The 20,157-nt window shown below is 40.4% G+C and overlaps 3 protein-coding genes across 3 annotated transcripts; 1 reads left to right on the forward strand and 2 right to left on the reverse strand.

Moving 5' to 3' along the window:
- Positions 1 to 667: 667 nt before the first annotated feature.
- ehmt2 (euchromatic histone-lysine N-methyltransferase 2) lies at positions 668 to 11,496 on the reverse strand. Its single transcript, XM_026347409.1, has 28 exons — positions 11,465 to 11,496; positions 10,198 to 10,267; positions 9,938 to 10,096; positions 9,144 to 9,373; positions 8,870 to 8,948; positions 8,640 to 8,722; positions 8,356 to 8,496; positions 8,231 to 8,302; positions 7,779 to 7,905; positions 7,441 to 7,527; positions 7,097 to 7,233; positions 6,744 to 6,887; positions 6,233 to 6,555; positions 5,919 to 6,152; positions 5,501 to 5,583; positions 5,154 to 5,260; positions 4,792 to 4,914; positions 4,594 to 4,695; positions 4,406 to 4,510; positions 4,127 to 4,299; positions 3,721 to 3,888; positions 3,446 to 3,590; positions 2,866 to 2,943; positions 2,500 to 2,615; positions 2,084 to 2,170; positions 1,912 to 1,990; positions 1,387 to 1,562; positions 668 to 1,263 (listed from the first exon to the last, which is right to left on the reverse strand). Exons 1-28 carry the CDS (start codon positions 11,489 to 11,491, stop codon positions 1,083 to 1,085), a joined length of 3,636 nt encoding a protein of 1,211 aa, XP_026203194.1. The 5' UTR covers positions 11,492 to 11,496; the 3' UTR covers positions 668 to 1,082.
- Positions 11,497 to 11,581: 85 nt separating this feature from the next.
- LOC113153888 (zinc finger and BTB domain-containing protein 12) lies at positions 11,582 to 16,523 on the forward strand. The gene is made up of 5 exons (XM_026347774.1): positions 11,582 to 11,894; positions 13,329 to 13,535; positions 13,644 to 13,838; positions 14,068 to 14,274; positions 14,680 to 16,523. Exons 2-5 carry the CDS (start codon positions 13,332 to 13,334, stop codon positions 15,796 to 15,798), a joined length of 1,725 nt encoding a protein of 574 aa, XP_026203559.1. The 5' UTR covers positions 11,582 to 11,894; positions 13,329 to 13,331; the 3' UTR covers positions 15,799 to 16,523.
- Positions 16,524 to 16,672: 149 nt separating this feature from the next.
- Positions 16,673 to 20,096, reverse strand: nelfe (negative elongation factor complex member E). The gene is made up of 11 exons (XM_026347775.1): positions 19,945 to 20,096; positions 19,554 to 19,639; positions 19,341 to 19,410; positions 19,004 to 19,149; positions 18,827 to 18,901; positions 18,612 to 18,649; positions 18,206 to 18,519; positions 17,866 to 18,010; positions 17,696 to 17,750; positions 17,032 to 17,134; positions 16,673 to 16,942 (listed from the first exon to the last, which is right to left on the reverse strand). Exons 1-11 carry the CDS (start codon positions 20,057 to 20,059, stop codon positions 16,869 to 16,871), a joined length of 1,221 nt encoding a protein of 406 aa, XP_026203560.1. The 5' UTR covers positions 20,060 to 20,096; the 3' UTR covers positions 16,673 to 16,868.
- Between the last annotated feature and the right edge of the window lie 61 nt (positions 20,097 to 20,157).

Raw genomic sequence — 20,157 nt, forward strand, 5'->3', positions numbered from 1 at the left:
AGTTTGCATATTTAAAGCTAAATGTTATAATGTTTTTATAATGTCCAAATCTGTATTAAATCTTTTCAGGTAAACGTTTTAATTGTAGTGTCACTGGCAGTGAGACCTCTTCTCTTCTGTCTTTGCATTCAACGCCCTCTGGTGATAACAGTGATACCTGCAGGAAACAGTCAGTTGTCTCTTAAAATCTGCCAAACTACACTGTGCATCCAAAAAATATAAGAGCCTTCTATTGGATAATTACTGCATGGATGATTGTTTTTCAGCTGGCAGCAAGTTATTTAACACTAACTGATGCAGTGAGTAGCTTCTCTTCTCTTAAACAACCATGTCTGAAGACACATCCTGTGGTCGTGGAAAAGATGTTGGTCTGTTTCAGAATAGTCAAATTATTGGCATGAATCAAGCAAAGAAAATGTCTAAGGAGATTGATGAAACTACTAAAACTGGGTTAAGAACTGTCCAATGGAAGAAGAAGAATGTGTGCAGTAATCAAAGCTAGAAGCGGTCCAACGAAATATTAGAGTGCGTGACTTTTTTTGGACAGGCAGTATATATACTGTATATACACAGACAACATTACACCAAATAATTATTATTTCAATCGCATCATGTTATAAAAGCTCAAATGTAAAAAGAGAAAAAAAGCCACACTTCATACAAAAGGCCCAAAGACCAATTCATGAGCTAATTTATTAAACTATATATGACAAAAAAAACAAAAAAAGAAAAAGTATAAAAATAAAGAACACAATTGTCAAATAAAACTAAACCTCAGGTCCTTATGAAGTACAGTACGGACTAGAAGCTGAAACTGTTGGCACAACAGAAAATATGTAAAGACATGATTGTTAAATGATGACAGATTCCTAACAAACTGTGTCAAATGTGTCAAGGCAAAAGTACATAGTGAGGCTCATGTCCACAATCACATGGGAAATGATGACTTTAGGTTGGAAGTGGAAACATTTAAAGTAGAAAAAAGCAGCACCATACATTAAACACAAAACTTTAAAGATGACCAAAAACTCCCAGGGTGTATTTCCATTGTGGATGTGTGCTTGTAAAGCTTTTTCAAAGTGTTAAGAGTTTCCTAACACGGTCATCCCACAGTCAGCCCCCGATTCTGGGCAGGCCTCTAGCCGAGCCAGCCTGCTCTGCTCCAAGGCGATGGCCTCAGCCGAGTGTTTGCACTTCTCTGATCCACACTGACAGGTGAAATACTTGCTCTTAATGTCCCAAAACCGGTCGCCATAGTCAAACCTAACGACACAAACATGGAGAGTCAAGTTATGACTGATGATTTGTGTAGCTAAATATACTATATTGGAGAAAGAGAAAAATAAGTGTGTGAAATAAGAAAATAAAGAGTAAACTTCTTCTCACCCTAGCTCTTGTCCGCTGAGGATGTCTCTGGAGCTGAAGAAGGCGATGCGGGGAAATCTCAGGTCCTGGTGCAGCATGAACACGCGTACTGGGATGAGGTTGGGGTCACACAGGTGGTTAATGAAGCGACTGATGTTGCCGTAATACCGGGCATCGATGCAATACACCTCCCCATCCTGCACAGAAAACACAGTTATACATAAATGTACTTTTTACTGATTGAGGAAAACTGCGCTTAACAAGCCAGATGGCTTTGTTGTGGATAGTTTGTGTCTTAAAATTAAGCAGATGGCTAATTTATAAATGTTTAGCTAATTCCAAAAAAAACAAAGGGATGTTGTTGAGCTCAGCAGTTAAAGATCTCTTGTGTGTAAAGCATGGGATGATGTCTGGCAAGTTATTTACTATATTAGTTATTCATTATTGGTTATACAGGAAATATCTTATCCTCTCTCTCCCACATTTACTGTCACTAACATCTCTTTTTTGCAGTTTTTGTCACAAAAATCACAAATCAAGTTTCACCTTGTTATCGAGGTCAAACAGGTAGGAGTCATCTTCTCTAACATCAGCCTCTGCGTCAGAGATCAGCTCTCCAACATATCTGTGTGGAAGGAGGAATAAAGTTTAATTTTCCACTTCTGGCTTTTTTATTTAGAACCAGTCCTCTGTGTGGCAGTGGACAGTTTTTTCTTACTCGCAGATGAAGCTTCCCTGAGGAATGTCCTGCATTGCTCGAACACCCCAACCCATCTTCTCTGTCCTGTAGAGCTGAAGACGAACTCTGAGGGCGAGAGAGGTAAGTGTGACTGTAGCAGCCAAGATGACAAAGAATTACAGAAGTGAGCAGTGTAGATACATCTTATTGAAGACAAAATAACTGAATAAATGTGCTAAAAATTGGTCAGATTGTTTCCCATTTGTAACACAGTGCTGGTAATCATCTTAACAATTAGTGTTTTGGCAATGTTGCTTTCAACAAGATGTAGAAAATGTGTTATTAATCTAGTGCTATTGGGCATCAAGAGCCATGAATATGAAGGTTTTTTGTTGAAGCCACTAACTTCACAACACCTGTTTACAGTAAACATGAGATACACTTAATATATTTACTTGATCCCTGCCTGCACCACCCTGTTCTTGCATGTTCGGTAACAGGAACAGGCCATGTTGCATTCAAATATGAGGGGTGGTTCGATTTTGTTGAACTCCTGGAGCAGCCTCTGGTCCTTGTAACAAAACAAAAATAAAACACACTGAAATTAGTATTGTTCTTTCTATGTTCTAATCAATTAATTCTTGTCACTAAGCTAAAAAATCTCACAGATATTTATAAGAAACTCACTTATTAAAAACACTTTTTACAACACAAACACTTTTTGAGGATAAAGAAGGAAGTCCAGGTCAGTACTGAGATGTTACCAGAAAGTACAATACAGGTTTTCTGAATGGATTAAGTAAATTAAGTTTTATATTTACCTTGTCATACCAGCAGCGGATGCTGAGTTGTCCACAGAGGCAGTTACTAGAGGAGCAGTCATCAGTGCAGCTGCAATGCTGCAGAAAGGACAATAAAGTTAATGATTTTTTCCCTGCAGATAGTATGAACCTTTTGGAACTTCTTGGTTTTATGCATTAGTTTCTCATAAAACATAATCTGATCTCCATCTAATTCAAGAGTATTAGCAAATATGATGTGCTTAAAATAATAACACAAAAAAATTCAGATCTTTTATGTCTTTATTGAGAACAACCATAAAAATCTCAAAAAAGTGAATGGAAATAGTATGTGAACTCATTTATGACCCCAAAAAAGCTAATTAGAGTCAGACTAGAGTACGCTGACTGACAAAAAACTTTCTGAGCTCTGCACAGAAGTATATGCTTATGTATAAAGGATCTACAATCAAGAATTGTTGATTTACATAAGGCTGGAAAAGGTTACAAAGTGATGTTGAATACTATTATGACAAATTATTGCAGAAAACCATGAAATTCCAAAATGTTCACCTACTTTTTCTTGCCAAAGTCAAAACCAAAGCCTGTATTTACATTTTACCTGCAAGTGTGTAATGTTTCGGTCTATGTTCATAGCTGACGTTTCACAGTTTTCTGAAACATATTTGTAGTCTGAAGGACAGCCCTCGTCATCCACTGCATTCACACAGGGAATTGGTACGTTCTCATAGCCTTGTGCAATGTCACTGGAACAGAAAGTGTGGAGTTAAAATCAGAAAGTCAAACATTACACATACAGCAGGAAAGAAGGAAAAAAAACATCTAGTTACTAATTTTATCAAATAATACAGCTCCAATAAACCAAACAACACCTACCTGCAGATGATTCTTTCTGTTCGAAGCATGCGATTGGTTATTCCCCTCCGCAACTTCCTGTTGATCTGGAGTGCCACCCACACTGGTGTATCAGGCCGCGCAAGGGTGAGAGGTGTGTCTCCTTCCCTGTTCATGATGTCAATGTCTGCACCTCTGGAGAGGAACAACCTGCAAGAGAAAGACAAAAATCTGTATGTGCACAGTATCGTACAACAGGTTGGTAGGTAACAACCAAAGAAACCACACCGTCACCACAACCCTGTATTGTTGTATTTTAATGAGTAGTAAGAATCCAGACATGTAAATCTCATGTGCACCCTCAGTACATTGCTGGAGATAGATGAACAAAGATAACAGTAACTTCTAAACTACATGAGGCTAAAGTTTGTTCTTGACATCGACTTACGTAACACATTCCAAGTATCCCTCTCTGGCGGCAATGTGGAGCGGCGTGTCTCCATGCATGTTAACCGAAGAGAGGGCACAGCCAGCGTTCAACACCAGCTCTGCTATATCCACATTCCCTGCATATGCCGCCCAGTGGAGACACACATTCAGCTCCTGGAGGGAAAGGAGGGACTGGTTAAAGTAATAACCTGAAAATATTTCATCCAACAACATTCAATTTTATCTGTGTCGAGACTCAATCTAGTTGTTGTGACTGAACTGAGGAGTAGAAAATTACCTTATCGTTGATGGTGACATCAGCTCCTCTGTTCAGCAGCACTTTGATCACATCAACATGTTTGTGCTCTGCAGCCCAAATGATCGGCGTCCAGCCGCCATTGTCCTGAAACCAAAAAAAGAAAAATTAGGTTATTGTGTCTTTGTATCAGTGTAATACGCCTGAGGTTATTATGGCTCCTCCTTTACCTGCGCATTCACATCAACCTGCCCCGTCTCCAGGAGCATTTTGACAATTTCCAGGTTGCCCAGCTTTGCTGCATGGTGGAGGCCAGTATATCCGTCCTCCTCCTGATGAACAAAGGTATAAACATAGACTGAAAATCTTTTCAACCAAACCCCCGAAAGTTTAACATTTATGTTATTTTATTTCAAACAAACACTCACAGAATGATAGACACAGGCGCCATTCTGGATCAGGTAGCGAGCCACCTCAATGTGATTATTGATGATCGCTTCCAAAAGGGGAGTCCTCATGTCTTTGTCCTGGGCATCCACTTGAGAACCAGCCTGTCAGTACACAATCAAACACGATCTTTATTTACTTTGGGATTGTGACATGAGTTGTTTGTTTTCTTTGTTATAGCAAAAGTAAACCATCTGACACGTCATAGTCATTGTAAAACTTTACCTTGGACTGTGAGAAAGTCACTAACAAGGTAAATTATAATAATTTATATATGGACACAACCATTTAAAAATGAAACCAGAAAACAAGGCATAGTCTGCTAAAGTATTTAATTTCTCACCTGTATCAGGATGTAGCAGATTTCTAGCAGACCTCTCTGAGCTGCAGCATGTAGAGCGGAGCGTCTGTTTTGAGAGTCAGGCTGGTAGGTGGGATCTATGCCCTCCACTGGGACACAAAAACAAGCAAATACATGACTTTATATGCAATTATGTGCAGTAAATTACCACAATCTTGCCTTATAATTAACAGCTGTGAGAGGTCAACATGGAAATAGTCTCAGACAGTGACAATAGTATGAATTTTATTATGAGGCTTTTTTTAAAATTTTAAATATACAGAGCACGTATTTTTTTGTGAAAGTGCATTAATGGTGCAGTCAATAGAAATTATATTTCTGCCACTCACTCAGCATGAGCAGGACTCGCTGCACCTCTCCTTGCTTGGCAGCAGGGTAGAGCTGGCGAGGGTGGAACCTCAGTTTCTTCCTCCTGGCAAAACAAAAACAAGATTTCCAATGTGGTCTAAAATAGGTTGAGCTCCTCCCTTTGACTGAAACAAACCAGTAATTTCAGTTGGAGGAAAATAAAGGAAACATTTTAAGTATCTTATAACAACATACAATTTTGCTGTGGCCGCACATGAACTGTGCGTTTGCAAATACTTTTCTAAAAGCTGGTCGTGGAAGTGCTTGAATAAGAGCTTTAGGAACGGATATAGATCTTTTTTAATTATCAACTGCTCTTTCATTTGACACATGATTTAACATTATTCTAAATAAAAATAAGTGTTACCGAGAAGGCTCTATCTAAATCCAAACTCATACCTCTCAGTGTCCTGTGTGAGGATTGCTTTCTGTAGTGCTGCTCTGCTGGGTCCAGGTGGAAGTGCACTGGGGCTGACTGGCTTCCCATTAGGCATGCAGAGAGAGGGCCCTACGCTGTCGACTCCCTCCTCTGCTGGGACGGTGGCCACAGTGGCTGCTGAAGCGACAGGCTGAGGTGGCTGCTGCTGTTGCTCTAGTGCCAGCGTTACCAAACCATTGCTGCGCATACGAGCACTGAAGAAGCAGCGACAAAGGGCATGAGTAAGAAGAACATTTTCATACAGTTTTCTGGAGTCAAACGATTTTTTTATTACCTGACAGGTCTTTCAGGCATCTTCCCATCTTTCATCCCCCCTGTGGAGGCTGTGAGGGAAGGTGCGGTGGGGGCAAATGGCGGCAGAGACGGGGTGGTGGTAGAGGAGGCCGACATAGTGACAACGGTGGTTGTGGAGGCTGTGGCTGAGTTGAAGGAGGGGATGGTGACCTCCTGAGCTTCGGAGGCATCTTCACCACAGTGGGGACAAAAAAGCATACCCCCACCGTTCGCCCTGCTGCGTCCACTGCCCAGCACTGTCACACAACCCCGGTGGAAGCGGTGAGCAATGCGCTGGTCTGGGCAGCACTCAAGAAATGTACCCTGAAAGAGGAGAGGAAAGTAGTAAATCGAATGAAGGAGGAGGAGGAACCATTCACATCTTGTAAAGCTTTCAGCTGAATGGTAACTTCTTGTGCCACCATGGAACAACGTCCCAATTTCAACTGAAAAACACCGAAAACATTATACTGAGCACATTTAATAATGACAGCAGATGGTAAAATTCTTACTGCTATACAGAAGTAGCCACACCCAGGACAACAATGATGTTTGACCATGTGTGAGCGATGAACATCACAAAGCACCATGAGGGGCACCCGACTGGATGGCCGCATCGTCTCCCCTTTAAAAGTCTGATTGGTACAAGCCCTCAGCTGAAATACAGAAAGGATTACACAATAAGAGACCCAACTTAAAAGAATCTGAGGGAGCACCATCCTCCATCTGAGATTTGTGCTGGCATCTATTTTCCAAAGCCCATCAAAGTAATACTTATTCCATATCGGTAAACATCCATCATTTAATATGACACACATTATATGTTTAATTCCCATTTACCTGAAGAAAAAAATCTAAGACAAACCTCTCCATTGACACTCTCAGTGGCCATACACTGTCTGCTGACACGGTGGCTGGTGCTGTCGACACGAGGAGCCTCCATTCTGCAGCTGCACAGTGGAAGCTCCTCCAGCCGCTCTATGTCTCCTGCATCACTGCCTTCTACAGAGGGCAGAGGAAAATTAGTTATTGAATTAAATGGATTACAGTCGAGCTGCAACCGAGAATTATATTTTCTATTAATATTTTTACTGGAGACTGTGACTTTGACACACGCTGCCACGAATAAAGGACAAAAGATGAGGAAGCTACTGTTGACATTTTCAAGAAGGTTACATTACAGTCACGTATTTTTATCATAAAACATACCATGATGAGGAGAAAGTGTCAGGCTATCAGCAGCAGCAATGTCCAGAGCTCCCAAGGGAACCTCTGTGTACTCTGCAGACCTTCCTGCTGTGAAGAAACCAAATGACTAACTATTAATGAGAAAAAAACATACAGGAAGTTATGTTCTTTAATTACACAATACCAATAAAAAGTTAATCACTTGTTCTTTTAAAACACAGTCTAAAATAACATGTAGGATTCTTGTCAGGTCATAAAAAATATATGTGATCTTTAAGGAGGAGCAGTAAAGCAATGCACAGATTGCATGTAGAAAGGTAAGAGCCTGGTTTTAGAAAACCAACCTAGGTAGGGCACACCTCCCTCCCACTGTCTCCACCACATCAGCAGGTTGTTTCTCTCTTTGCCCTGTTCTGACAGTGGCGATGAAGACTCCTCTCCCTCATTTCTACTCTGGACAGCTTTGTGGGTTTCAGACTCTGAACTCTGCAGGGGAGGAAATATGTGTGAGGTTTATTTTTGGATACTGAATTGAATTTCCTTTTATATAGCTTCCAGAATAACTGACTATTTCAAAACACCCAACACAGAGTAGTGCCATGTGCTGTTTGTGAGAAGTGGCAGGTCATCAAATGACCATTAAGAGGTTAAACAGCATCGACTACCTGTCTGTCATTTATAGTATGTTTGTTGGGTATACGTTTATGGTATGGACGGTATAGCTCATGTTTTGTTGAACAAAAAATAAGAGTGAACAAATCTCCAGCTAGCGACATTTAGATAATTGTCAAAACTAGTAAAAATCACTCACATAATTTGACATGTTGACTGACCCCTCTGTGTCTGTAGTGTTATGTCTTGCTTCTCCTCGACCATTTTCAAACTACAAAAGAGTGTTTGGTTTTAGGAGACAACGCATAAAGCTAAGCCTCAAACCTTTTCTGAATTTCGTGTGGCTGGACTGGAAATCTGTTTTTTCTCAGTCACTTCCTCTTCTGACTTCCCCACACTGCCACTGTTCTTTGGTGGTGAAGTCTTGGTAACATGTTCCACATCTTTATGGTGTAGTGTTTTTTCCTGGGTTGTGGTAGACAAATTGGAAATAACAAAAGGCAATCAACGACATTAATCAACTGCTTTAGTAATTGAATTTTACTCCTCTAATGTCTGATATCTGATTAATAAATTTGTAAATTAGATTAGTAAAAACATCGTCTTACTACGGTTTGAGCGTTGTCAGGAATGTTCTCCGACTTCTCAGCTGTGTTGTCAGGTAAATGGCTCAATTTTCTCCTTTTTGCAACTACTGGAAACATGGCAATGCAACAAAGCACACAAATAAGTACATTTTAACCTAAACAAGGCACTGTATCAAATTTTTTTTCACAGCAATAAAATTTTTGTACACAGGTTGACATTATTTTGTATTAACTAATCTACAGCCACTAACCAGTTTCAGAGTCCAACGAAAGAGAGGCTGAGGATCCTGACGAAGTTCCAGGTGTAACAGGTGTTTCAACATGACTAATCTGTGGAAAAAGAACACTTAGTGACTTAATTGGTCACGAAAAAGCTAAAACTGCTGCTATAATGTATTTTGTCAGTGGCTGGGACATCTCACAAAACAATATTACTTGCCTCAAAAAGTAAAAGATGGATGCTACATGTTAGAACCACATCCAAATTGGACTTCTATTTACTAACTGAAGATGATACATGCTTACCTGCCCTAGTGGAGGCCTGTTCATGGTCTTGCGGGCCCGGTGGATCTTTGGTGGGGCAGGGGAAACAGAGGGCGATGAGGAAGAAGACGAAGGAGAAGGCAAGACAGATTTACTGCTGCCAGGTCCAGAAACACTCATCTTTGCTCGACCAGGGGACAACGTTGAAGATGTAGAAGAAGAGGACGACAGCGCAGAGGACGATGTTGATGGAAGGGACTTTGCTGTATGTCCTGTAAAAGAATGGTAGAAGCAATGATTGTGAAGTGCTTGAAAGGTTCTTCGCTTATTATTAATTAGTATACATTAGTACATTCATTTTTGACAAGTGAAGTCTCTGCTTTGAAAGGAATCCACTAATAAAGTCAGCAGGAGTGTCTTTATGTGACGGCCTTGTGATAGACTTGACTAGCCCTGCCCCACCCAATGTTAGCTGGACCCAGTTTGTGACTATTGTTAATCTGCCACTGACCTGAAACCAGATGCTGTCTCTGACAGCTGCTGGCATCTGGAAAATTATTCTGATAAAGATAATACTTAATTTTCAAAAACAATCATAACCTGTCAGTGGAGTTAACACCAAAGCTCATTTGCACATCTGCAGTGAGGCTACAGGTTCACTGTAAGAGGTTTGTAGTTGCTTTTATTTGTTTTTCATCCATTTTACATATTTGTATTTTATATTCCTATTTAAACTTCTAACTAACTATCTATATACCTAAAGTTAAAAGGCTAATTCAGACAGGGAGCTCCTGCTTTAACAACACCAATTTTGGCTAACTGGATCCAAGTCTCACCTGCAGCAGTTTTGCTTGGGGATGAGGTAGGAGATGAGCTCTCCCCCTCTTCTCCAGCTTTAGCAGAGTCTTTTGCAGGCTGCTGAGATGACAACATTGATGGCATACCACCCATTGGCTCTGACTTCTTGGCAACAGTTGATATGGTGGCTGCACTATCTGAAAAACAAAAATCGCAATAATTCTGTTACTTTGTGTGCCTAAAATATAAAAATCACATTAGTATATCTTCTCAAGCAGATAAAAAGTTGAAGATCTACCATCTTTTACTTGGCTTGGTCCAGCTAACAACTCTGCTGGTGCTTCTGAGTCATTTCCTTCACAGGTGTCCTATCAAAGAAACAAAAAATTCCACAAACTATATAAGTAAATATGCCTCCATACTGTTATAAAGCAAATGACATTCAGAATTGCAGACTACTGGATCTATCTGTTCACTACAATTCAGGCATAATAAGAATGTTATGCAGATCACCTATTGTTGGAGCTGTGACAGTAGCACTCAAATTTCACAAGTGTTACCTCTTTCTGTTCTACAAAAACGTGTACCCCCTAAACGTGTGCTACTTTAGTATTTGTGTTATTACAAAGTAAGACAGTGAGAATTCAGTCCTGTAAACAGCTGTTCGATCTTTATCACTTGTTTGTCCACTGAAGAATATACAACTTCACACATGACGTCTTGTTGTCTGATCTCCATCTCAAACCAGTTATTCACTGATTTTACAATATTATTACTAGTATGCTTATGCATTAGCCTTAAGTTAGAGCTGAAAAGACCAGTTTATAAACTGATTAGCCAAAACATCTATCAATCATTTTAACTACAGATTAATCAGATGTAAAGAATTCATGTGTTTCTATGTTTTATATCATTGTAAACCGGAATAAACTGTACAACAATCAAGATGTTAATTGTGTAAAGTTCTATGAGATGAAAATGAACTTTCTTTCTCTAAAAACAATAGCATATCCAGTAAATACCCCCATCAGTCAATCATCCATGTTTCTCACATAAATCAAAACAATTTCAGTCAACCAACAATGGTACATATATTTAAAAAGTATTTAAGGCTAATATGAATACACTGGCTGCTTAAAATCTACTATTGTCATTGGGAATAACTCGTTACTATCACAGCAATGAACTAGTTAGTAAGAGAAGTTGTTTTAACATATGCTTTAAAAACCGGTCTAAACTGAGAGAATAGTACAAAAACATCATAACAACACATGCCGATGAATACACAAAATATGTAAATGAGGGCTAAATCAACAAACCAAGAAAAAAAAACAACAACAATGAACGTTAACGTTGAACACAAAACTGTTATTAGCTAATGTTGCTAGCAGTGTTGCACAGCCTCCAACAAAGAGCTCTTCAGAAGGAAGACAAAGACGTTTTGCAGTGCATAATGCTGCAGAGTTGTGTTTTTTTACTTTGCTACGCGGAATAAAGCGTTTGCAAGTAAAAACGTGAAGGTAAACGCAGCTAGCATACGTTGTGTGTTGTAGTGAGTGTGCTACCTTTGTCGTTGCCTCGGCTGCCGACATGTTTCTCAACGAGCGTCAACGTTTATGGACGTCGTGGCGTCACCGGCCGAGCCACGCCCCCTACGTCTTCCTTGATGTGGGAAGCGCTGATCAGGAGTCAGCGTGTGTAACGTGGTTCAACGAAGGACGGCGGGCGGAAAACACACAAGACCGACTCAAAGTCAGTTTACGGCCGAACTCCAGTGGTTTTTATTTGTTGTCACGGGATGCGCGTCCTCCAAAAAGAGGCCAAAAAAAGTAAACACAAATCGGGGTGATAGCTAGTGATACTAAGGAAGAGCTGACATTAGCTGGAACCTGCCAACGGAGACAGCAGCTGTCGTGACGCGTTTTTCTGCTGAAACAAACACAGGATTTTTACTGTAGGAGGCTCAGAAGACATTTAACTAAAGGGAAAGGGAAGGTGAGTGATAGCAAAGTTTCACTGGAGCTTTTGTTTGTTTCTGCTGTTGGTTACTAGCGGATGCCATCAAGCTAACACCTAGCTAACGTTAGCTAGAGAAGTAGGTTAGCTAGGCCATAAGGTAGGAATTGTTTATCATTTTACAGGAAACACACCAGAAATCTAAAACCTCTTATTTATTAGTCATTAATATATTCTTTTATTGTATTTTTCACGCCCACGTGTTAATAACTTTTGACTATGTAAACATTCACAGCTGACGATTTATCTGTAAAATTAGAATATTAATATAACGTCAACGTAGTTATATCATCTAAAATAACATGTGGCCTTATTAGCTAGTATTACAAGTGATAAATATTGTGGACATGCGTTATAATGCTGACTTATAAGACGAGTGAGCGATTTTTTCTTTTTTGTCATCATTTCAGCATTACTGATTTTTCTTAGTAATATCACATAATATCTCATAAAGCTGTAATAATCATCCAGTTGTTGAGAAATATAGTCAACTTAACCTTAATCCAAACACTGGACTAAATGAAGAATGCACAAGCAATGATTAAATAGACATTTATTGATATTATAGAGTACTTTTATTTTCTTTTGGTTTTGTCTGTCACAGATTCAAAGAGCCCAAAGTGGCATCTTTAAAACTCATTCAAATACACTGGACAAAAGTGAACATAAGCAAATGCTCTCATTTGAAATGTAACCAACCAGGCTATTTTTAAATTTGGACTGCCAGCTGTAATTAAATGGTTTGGTTAAAAAACACTGCATGAAACATGTAGGAAGCCTTTTTCTATTCAGAAACCTCAATTTTAGGAGCTCAAAAGTATAAAATTTTGACAAAGTAGCATAATCATTAATTAAAGTGTCTTGATGGGTTGCGAATCGTTTGAGGTCAGTGACTGCCTGAAGTCTGATACCCATAAACTGCTGTTTCCTTCTTAGTAATACTCTGCCAGACCTTTACTGCCGCTGTTCCTTTCCTTTTTTATACAGCTACCAGAACAGCTGCAGCTGCTGTTGCCCCTGTTTGACCTCTGCTTGGGCTTGATGAGATCTGCATCTAGAGCTTTTGTTTTCCACGTATATCAGAGTATGCAGTTGTCATGCATTAAAAAAAGCTAAAGCTAGGCTTCATAAAAGGGAAAAAAAGCTAGCTTACAATCAGTTGATATTTGCTGAGCTTTTAATTGGACTCCTAAGTGTCGAATTAATACCGTGACTGTATACCTGATACAGTACTTTGACAAGAGCTTATGCTTAGACCTTAGATGACTATTTGAGATCAGGCAACCATCATGTATCCAGTATTGGGAACACTTTTAGTGGATCTCATCGTTTTCCTTTTTTCCTCTAACTTAAATAGCATGCTTCCGGTCATGCCATTAATTTTTACACACACAAATTCCCATTTCTTCTCAGAATATGGAGATGCTGTGTTTCCGTTTACCGGGTCATGGGGACACGACCCTGAAGCACATGAATTCCCTGAGGTCCCGCCAACATTTCTGTGATATCACTATTGTGGCCAGTAACAATCAGACATTCAGGGGACACAAGGTGGTGCTGGCTGCCTGCTCGCCCTTTCTGAGGGACCAGTTCCTCCTCAATCCATCCTCCAAGCTTCAGGTAGGCATACACACACACACACACATACACACTGTCTCACTCTCAATGCTGTCATTGTGTCTTTCCTTAATGCAAGTAAATCAATCATTGTCCGTGTCTGTCGTTTAGGTGTCAATGCTGTACAGCTCCACAGTGGTGTGTGATCTGCTTCAGTCCTGCTACACTGGAGTGCTGCAGTTTAACCCAGAGGAGATTGTTAACTACCTAACTGCTGCCAGCTACTTGCAGATGGAGCACATTGTTGAGCGCTGCAGAGGAGCTCTAAAGAAGTATGTGCAGCTAAAGAACCCCAGTCCACCAAAGGTCAGTAATTCAAAAAATGAATTTATTTAGTGATTTTGGGTGTAATTTTCTTGTAGCATCCAAATTGTCAGTTAAAAAAAATTCAAAAACTGATGTTTGTTCCTATTTTAAATTGCCATTTTTCTACATTTTAAATATACAGCAATGAATTTCCAGCACTTTTAGTGTTACAGCTCAGCCATCATAGATTTTGAGCAGTCTTGTCTGTCTCACCTGTTTATTCCTCTAGATGGCTGCGGAGGAGACTCAGTCTCGACCAGTGATCGTCAGTGGCAGTGTTAATTCTGTTGCATCTCCTCTCGCTAGTCGACCGTCTCCTGTGCACCCACAAAGTCCTCTAGTTCGCTCAGTAGAGGAAAAAAGCAGCGGCATGTCTGCTCAGGGGAGCAGTCAACATCACGATGAGAGTACTATGATGGATGAGCCATGTATTAAGGTTAGTGTGTACGTAAAAGAGAAACCATAGATCCAGACACATTAGTATTAAGCCACATGTGTATTTATTGCTTGTTTGTCTTTGTAAGTAAATGTACTACATGGCAGCTCATTAAGTGACACAAGATTAATCCATAGTCTGCTCATTCATTGGAATAAGTCTAGTGAATGATCAAGTACAAAATGCCAAATATTGATGGCTTCATGTCTCAGGTGTAGAGATTTTCTATTTTTCTTTGTTTTATGACACTGTAAATGAAAGTCACAGTTAGTGTTTTGTCAGTGGGCTTAATTTTAGGATACCACCTTAGGTTCTGGGCATTTAAAAAAAAAAAAAACATTTGCAGACTATAAAAATCCTTATTTGCAGCCTTGGACACTTGGCACAATTTAAATTCTGTTACAGGTCAATGCATCAGATGAGGAGGAAGAGACTAGACCAGAGGACTATGATGTGTTCAGGATATACGTCTCTGAAGAGGAGCAGATGAACAGAGACAGAGAGGAGGAGAGAGGAGCTCCTTCCGATGGACCTCAAGATGGTTTTTATCCTGAGGCAGAAGGCGTTGTGATCGCAGAGGAGGGCAGTGAATATGACTTGAATCGAACTGAACCAGATCTCCTTACAGGGGGACTAGCAGTGGAGGGGCTCCGCGCTTTCAGACGCAGGCTGCCTGATCCTAAAGTCGGCCGGGGAAGAGGGAGAGGCAGGGGGAGAGGTTTCAAAAGAAGAAGGTGGGTGTCATCTCAGGAGAAAAGATCTGCAGGCATAGCCCACCACCAGGATTTGTGGTACTTGGCAGCTGCTGGCTTGGGAGGGGGTATCGGGCAGGACTATAGCCAAGAAGGGCTGAAGACAGGAAGTTATGTCTCAGTTGAGCTCCCACAGTTAGATTTCAGTATGGGTGACTCTCATGGTGAAAAGGTCTCACCAGTGGCTGCTAACGGTTTGAACCAGTATTCCCAGGAGGAGTCTAATTGCGGTGCTGGTGAGGGGGGTTCAGGTTTAACAACTGTTGGATCAGATGAGGGAGGGGATGAGTCTGTTGCAGTGGTGGGGTCTACCTCCAGTGTAGCCGGGCCTGTAATCTGTGAGCATTGTGGTATGACATTCCCCTCCCCCCACACTCTAGCCATCCATTCCCGCTCCACCCACCTTCTATACGCCTGCCCCTGCTGTGGCAAACACTTCCACCACTCCGCCAATCTCACCCGACACATGGCTGTGCACCGGGGGGCCGGCAAAACCCACCAGTGTCCCCTGTGCTATAAGACTTTCACCCAGAAATCCACGCTGATAGATCACATGAACCTCCACAGTGGAGAGCGCCCACACCGCTGTGCCTACTGCCATGCCCGCTTTGCCCACAAGCCCGCCTTACGACGCCACCTGAAGGAGCAACACGGAAAAACCACGGGCCAGAACTCGTTACACGAGCAGGAGGAGATAGAGAGAGCGAGGGGCGCTGCTGGAAGAATACGAGAGGAAGAGCAGGAGTGCCTGGTTACTGAACAAGTGGGGTAGGCTAAAGCATGGAAGACGGTAAAGAGTGTAAACGTCTGAAGCACCTCAGACTCAACACTTGAGTGGACAATGGTGAATTTGTGGGAGTCACAATTCCAGTGCTGTAAACTGCCCTTGATGCCTGTAAATTGTCAGACTGAGTCCTTTCACAGCTAATGGTTTTTTAAAATTGCATAAAAGATACTCACGTATGGTCTTTTTCAGACTTCACAGTAGAAAAGCACACGTTACCAGGACCCTAAAACTGAAGCAGCAAAATGGAATTCGCCCCGTTAATTATATTATTTTCGCCTGTGCTGCTCCAGCTGGGAGACAGGCCTGCACAGGATTGTTCAGCGGTGATTGCCGCACAGTGCCATACTGTAGAATATTAAACAGTCATTGCAGACTGAAGTTGAAAATATTGCTCTGATAATATATTGTTTTAAGTGTCCTGTACAGACTGTAAAGGTTGCTGGAAAATGTCCTACGCCCTGCTGCCGACGTATTGTTCATCTCAGCCGCCCCTTTTGTTTTCTTTGAGACCAGTCTATTTGTTTTTATGTGTCTTTTTAAACGAGCCTCATTTGGGCAAATGATGGACCACAATGCAAAGAAAGGATGTAAAAAAAAAAGAAACTGTAAATAATTCGGAGAAGAAAGTGTCTTTCTGTTACATGTAAATATTTGAGAAATGTATCGCATCCCGACACGGATGAATGCAAATTAAAGCCACTACACTGCCAGAGTCCGTCCACACAGGTGTGGATTTGTTTCTGTTGGTTATTTCTTTTCTGTCAATACACACACACACACACATTACATAATAACATTAATCTAATGTTAAATGTGACAATACCTTTTCAGTTTGTTGACGAATAACTCTCACTCTAGGTAACAATGTACAGATACTATTTATTGAGCATCATCTCTAAAGCTGCCAAACACAGCGACATCACATACTGATCATGCGAAGTACGTTGATTCAATATCCAAAAAACTACAGAAAAATGTTGCATTAATTTGGAAACGCAGCTTAATCTACCACATCAATAACAAAAAAACATTTCTGTGCCAAAACACAAATACCATCAGAGGAAATCTTCACTGTAAACAACTTGGTTCCTCTTGTCCCTATAGGAGCCTTTGGTGCTGTTCTGCACGGCTGTAATGGGAGAGAGACAGCGATGAAAGTTGACCCACACTGGGCAGACACACAGATCAATGTCTAAACAAACAATAACAGCACTTTACCTAAAGAGGCCCAGACAGATTTGCCAGTGGCAGCATCCAGCATGGGCTGCTTCCTGGCGATGCTGACTTTGATGTGAATGTCTCCCACTGTACTTCCATTCAACTGTAACACAAAAAACAACAAGGTGAGTTTAACCCACCTGCTCTAGACAAGCAGCACATCCCCAATAAAGTGTTTTCTAGTCAGACAATAGATCTGATTATTAATTTATTTATTAGATGTTGCAAAATAAAAGTGAAAAAAGATCTTAAGCATACATTTCCCTCTTAATCTTAATTTTACAGAACAATTTCCATTTCAATGTCTCTATTTTCTATTTATTTATATCACTTTATATTATAATTAGCAATGAAAACATCTACTCAGGTTGGGTTTGATAAAGTCTGATAATTCAACACTTTGTCACACAAAAATGAAATGAGGATAGCTATACAACTACTATACAGCTTTACACAAGTAACACACTTAAATTCATTTATTTATCCTCATTGTCAGATTGTTCAAACAAGTGTCTGCTTTACCGTGAAATTGTATGTGTTGATTTATACTTGTTAACCTAATCATTGCTTTGTTAGTTGCTCTGTTTTCTATGATGCAATGGTGTTTACAGAGGAGTAAGACCATATGTGTTGGCAGATTTTTCTTGCATTTAACAATACTAACCTCAGCTACAGCCTGATCCGCTGATTCCATCTTCTCAAACGTAATAAATGCACAACTTGTAATAGAAAAGGCAAACACAAATCAGGACTGCATTATAGTATTAAACATGGGACAATACTGTTGATTGATCATAATGGCAATATCTGCATGTAGCTTCAACTGTTACATACTTGCGTGGGTTGTCCATGGAGAGGTCAATGATGTTTCCGTGTTGACAGAAAGCAGAGCGAAGACTATCCTCAACAAGCCCAGAGCCATAAACATACACCGTATTCCCCTTTCGCACCCCTCTACGTTCTGGATATGAGTCTGAACCTGAAAATGAAAAAGATAGGAGACATACATTTGTGTCCCACCATGTCTCATGACAACCACCACACTACAGCTGCATTAGGACTTGGCTCTGAAATATATTATTTTACTGCTTAGAGAGATGCCTGCACCTCTGTCTTTCCTGTGATGGACTTTGTATAATTGTGTAATTTTGAACAACAGAAAATGGTTACTTACGTCTAAATGGTCCATCTCTGTCTCTATCGCGGTCTCTGTCTCGGTCTCGATCCCTGTCTCTACTTCGGTCTCTGTCTCTTTCTCTGTCCCTCTCTCTGTCTCTGTCCCTGTCCCTGCCTCTGTCTCTATCCCTGTCCCGCTCCCGCTCCCTGTCTCTGTCCCGCTCCCTGTCCAGCTCTCTGTCATGGTCTCGCTCTCGCTCTCGCTCTCGCTCTCTGTCTCGGTCTCTGTCTCGGTCTCTTTCTATGTCGCGGCTGGACGACATGCCACCTCCATCATCGTCATCCCGGTATCGGTCACTTGAACTGACAAAGCTGTGGGGGCAACCAGGGAAATTATGTTACACCCTCAGACACTCACTGCCAGTTTATTAAGCAGACTGGTTGGATTATTAGTGTTACATTACCTCTCATAAAGAGATTTCCTGTGGGCTCTCTTCCCAGACTAGAAGAAGCACAAATATGACAAGATCAGTAGAAGCTCTTTTTCAAGATTCAAGATTTAAATTTCTGAAATTATATCTTGATCTCTAAACATGCTGCAGGTTGGCATATGTATCTTTGATGACAATAGCATCAAAGAATCATGTCTGCGGCCAACTTTGTTTAATTTCCACTTTACCTCAGGTTGTTCTTCATCTGTAGAGATACTCCTTTGAAATGGTTGGAAAGCAGGAACTGGGCCTTTCTCCGGGTCCTGTGCCAGATAGGGAGCAACAAGTACACAGGTAAACAAAGAAAGCAAGTAAACAGCTGAACACTCTGCCAAATTAACCCTGTTCAAATAATGCTATGCCACCTTAAGTTTGATCTCCAGCGTTCGAGAGCGTTTAAAGCCTGAATTCTTGTTTTCAGACTTGATGGCGCTAATGGCACCTGACTTGATCAGCATCTTTGCTTGCTCTGTCGCTGTTGCAGTATCGACGACAGGTTGGTCTGAGAGAGCTTTGATGAAGCAGAAGAAACAGTAAAGTGCATAAAATGTATACTGAATGTCATATTTGATGATTTGATAATTTGAAGACTACTACTCTGTATTTGATATGACAAAACTATAACTCCTAAATGAGCGGAAGTGTACATATATGCAGGTAAGTCATTGGGGGGATTAAATAAATAGTATCACATATACTTACTCCGTTTCAAGCCGCTCTGGTTCGTCTGACTGGTTGAACTTTGCTTCTTCAAGGCAAGCAGCGCCTTTTTCTGAAAAGTGGTAAATCACGTCTGTTAAAAGACATGAAATACTTCCAGTATAGTGTCTTTAAGAGTTATTCAATTCGTTTAGGTATTCAGTCAGACAGATGATAGTTATTACGAAATGTGACAGTAGATTTCCAGTTTCTTGCCTTTTTCTTTAGTTTAGCATATTTCTTTTGCAGGGCTTCCTCTTCCTCCGTCAGTGAACTCGGGAAGGCCACCATGATGGAAACCGCTACAATACAGACAATTCCATTAATAGTATGTAACAACTACAGATTTATCATATAAATACACATTAATGAACGCGTTTATTACCTAAAACTCATTTAGCAAACGTTAGCTTAGGTAAGCTATTGAACGTTAAGTCGCTACCTAGAAACCAAAACACAACTTGTTTCCTGTAAAATAAAAATGTAGCTAAATCAGATTAAACTGTAGTAAATTTTCCGAAATAATAAACACACATGTGCCGTTTATAACAGATTTACATACCAGTTATACTTAGTAAATTAGTATTTATTTAGCTAGTTCACTTACCAAATCCAAACGACGGTGTACAAAAACACAGACGCGTAAATATGACGTTACATCTGCCGGTGACGTTTAGTTTTTTGAAAAATAAATTAAAAAGAAAAAACATTATACTAAACATTAGACTAAACTAAATCCGATACCACTCTTCAATATAACAGTGATTAAATATTGTTGTTTTTTATGCGTGACAGGTTTAGAGTTTAAGTTTTTGTATCT

Source organism: Anabas testudineus, chromosome 11 (assembly GCF_900324465.2).
Source record: "Anabas testudineus chromosome 11, fAnaTes1.2, whole genome shotgun sequence".
Taxonomy (NCBI): domain Eukaryota; kingdom Metazoa; phylum Chordata; class Actinopteri; order Anabantiformes; family Anabantidae; genus Anabas; species Anabas testudineus.

What these genes read in the sequence shown, in the direction of transcription:
- ehmt2 (XM_026347409.1), bottom strand. Translation starts at nt 11,491, where the DNA reads ATGTCGGCAGCCGAGGCAACGACAAAG. An exon ending in ATGCCTGAAAGACCTGTCAG is followed by an intron (nt 6,153 to 6,232) that starts GTAATAAAAAAA and finishes CTGCTTCTTCAG; the next exon opens with TGCTCGTATGCGCAGCAATG. An exon ending in GAAACATTACACACTTGCAG is followed by an intron (nt 2,944 to 3,445) that starts GTAAAATGTAAA and finishes TCCTTTCTGCAG; the next exon opens with CATTGCAGCTGCACTGATGA.
- LOC113153888 (XM_026347774.1), top strand. Translation starts at nt 13,332, where the DNA reads ATGGAGATGCTGTGTTTCCGTTTACCGGGTCATGGGGACACGACCCTG. An exon ending in AGAACCCCAGTCCACCAAAG is followed by an intron (nt 13,839 to 14,067) that starts GTCAGTAATTCA and finishes TTATTCCTCTAG; the next exon opens with ATGGCTGCGGAGGAGACTCA. An exon ending in TGGATGAGCCATGTATTAAG is followed by an intron (nt 14,275 to 14,679) that starts GTTAGTGTGTAC and finishes ATTCTGTTACAG; the next exon opens with GTCAATGCATCAGATGAGGA.
- nelfe (XM_026347775.1), bottom strand. Translation starts at nt 20,059, where the DNA reads ATGTTTAGTATAATGTTTTTTCTTTTTAATTTATTTTTCAAAAAACTA. An exon ending in ATGCTAAACTAAAGAAAAAG is followed by an intron (nt 19,411 to 19,553) that starts GCAAGAAACTGG and finishes ACCACTTTTCAG; the next exon opens with AAAAAGGCGCTGCTTGCCTT. An exon ending in AGGAAATCTCTTTATGAGAG is followed by an intron (nt 18,520 to 18,611) that starts GTAATGTAACAC and finishes TTGCCCCCACAG; the next exon opens with CTTTGTCAGTTCAAGTGACC.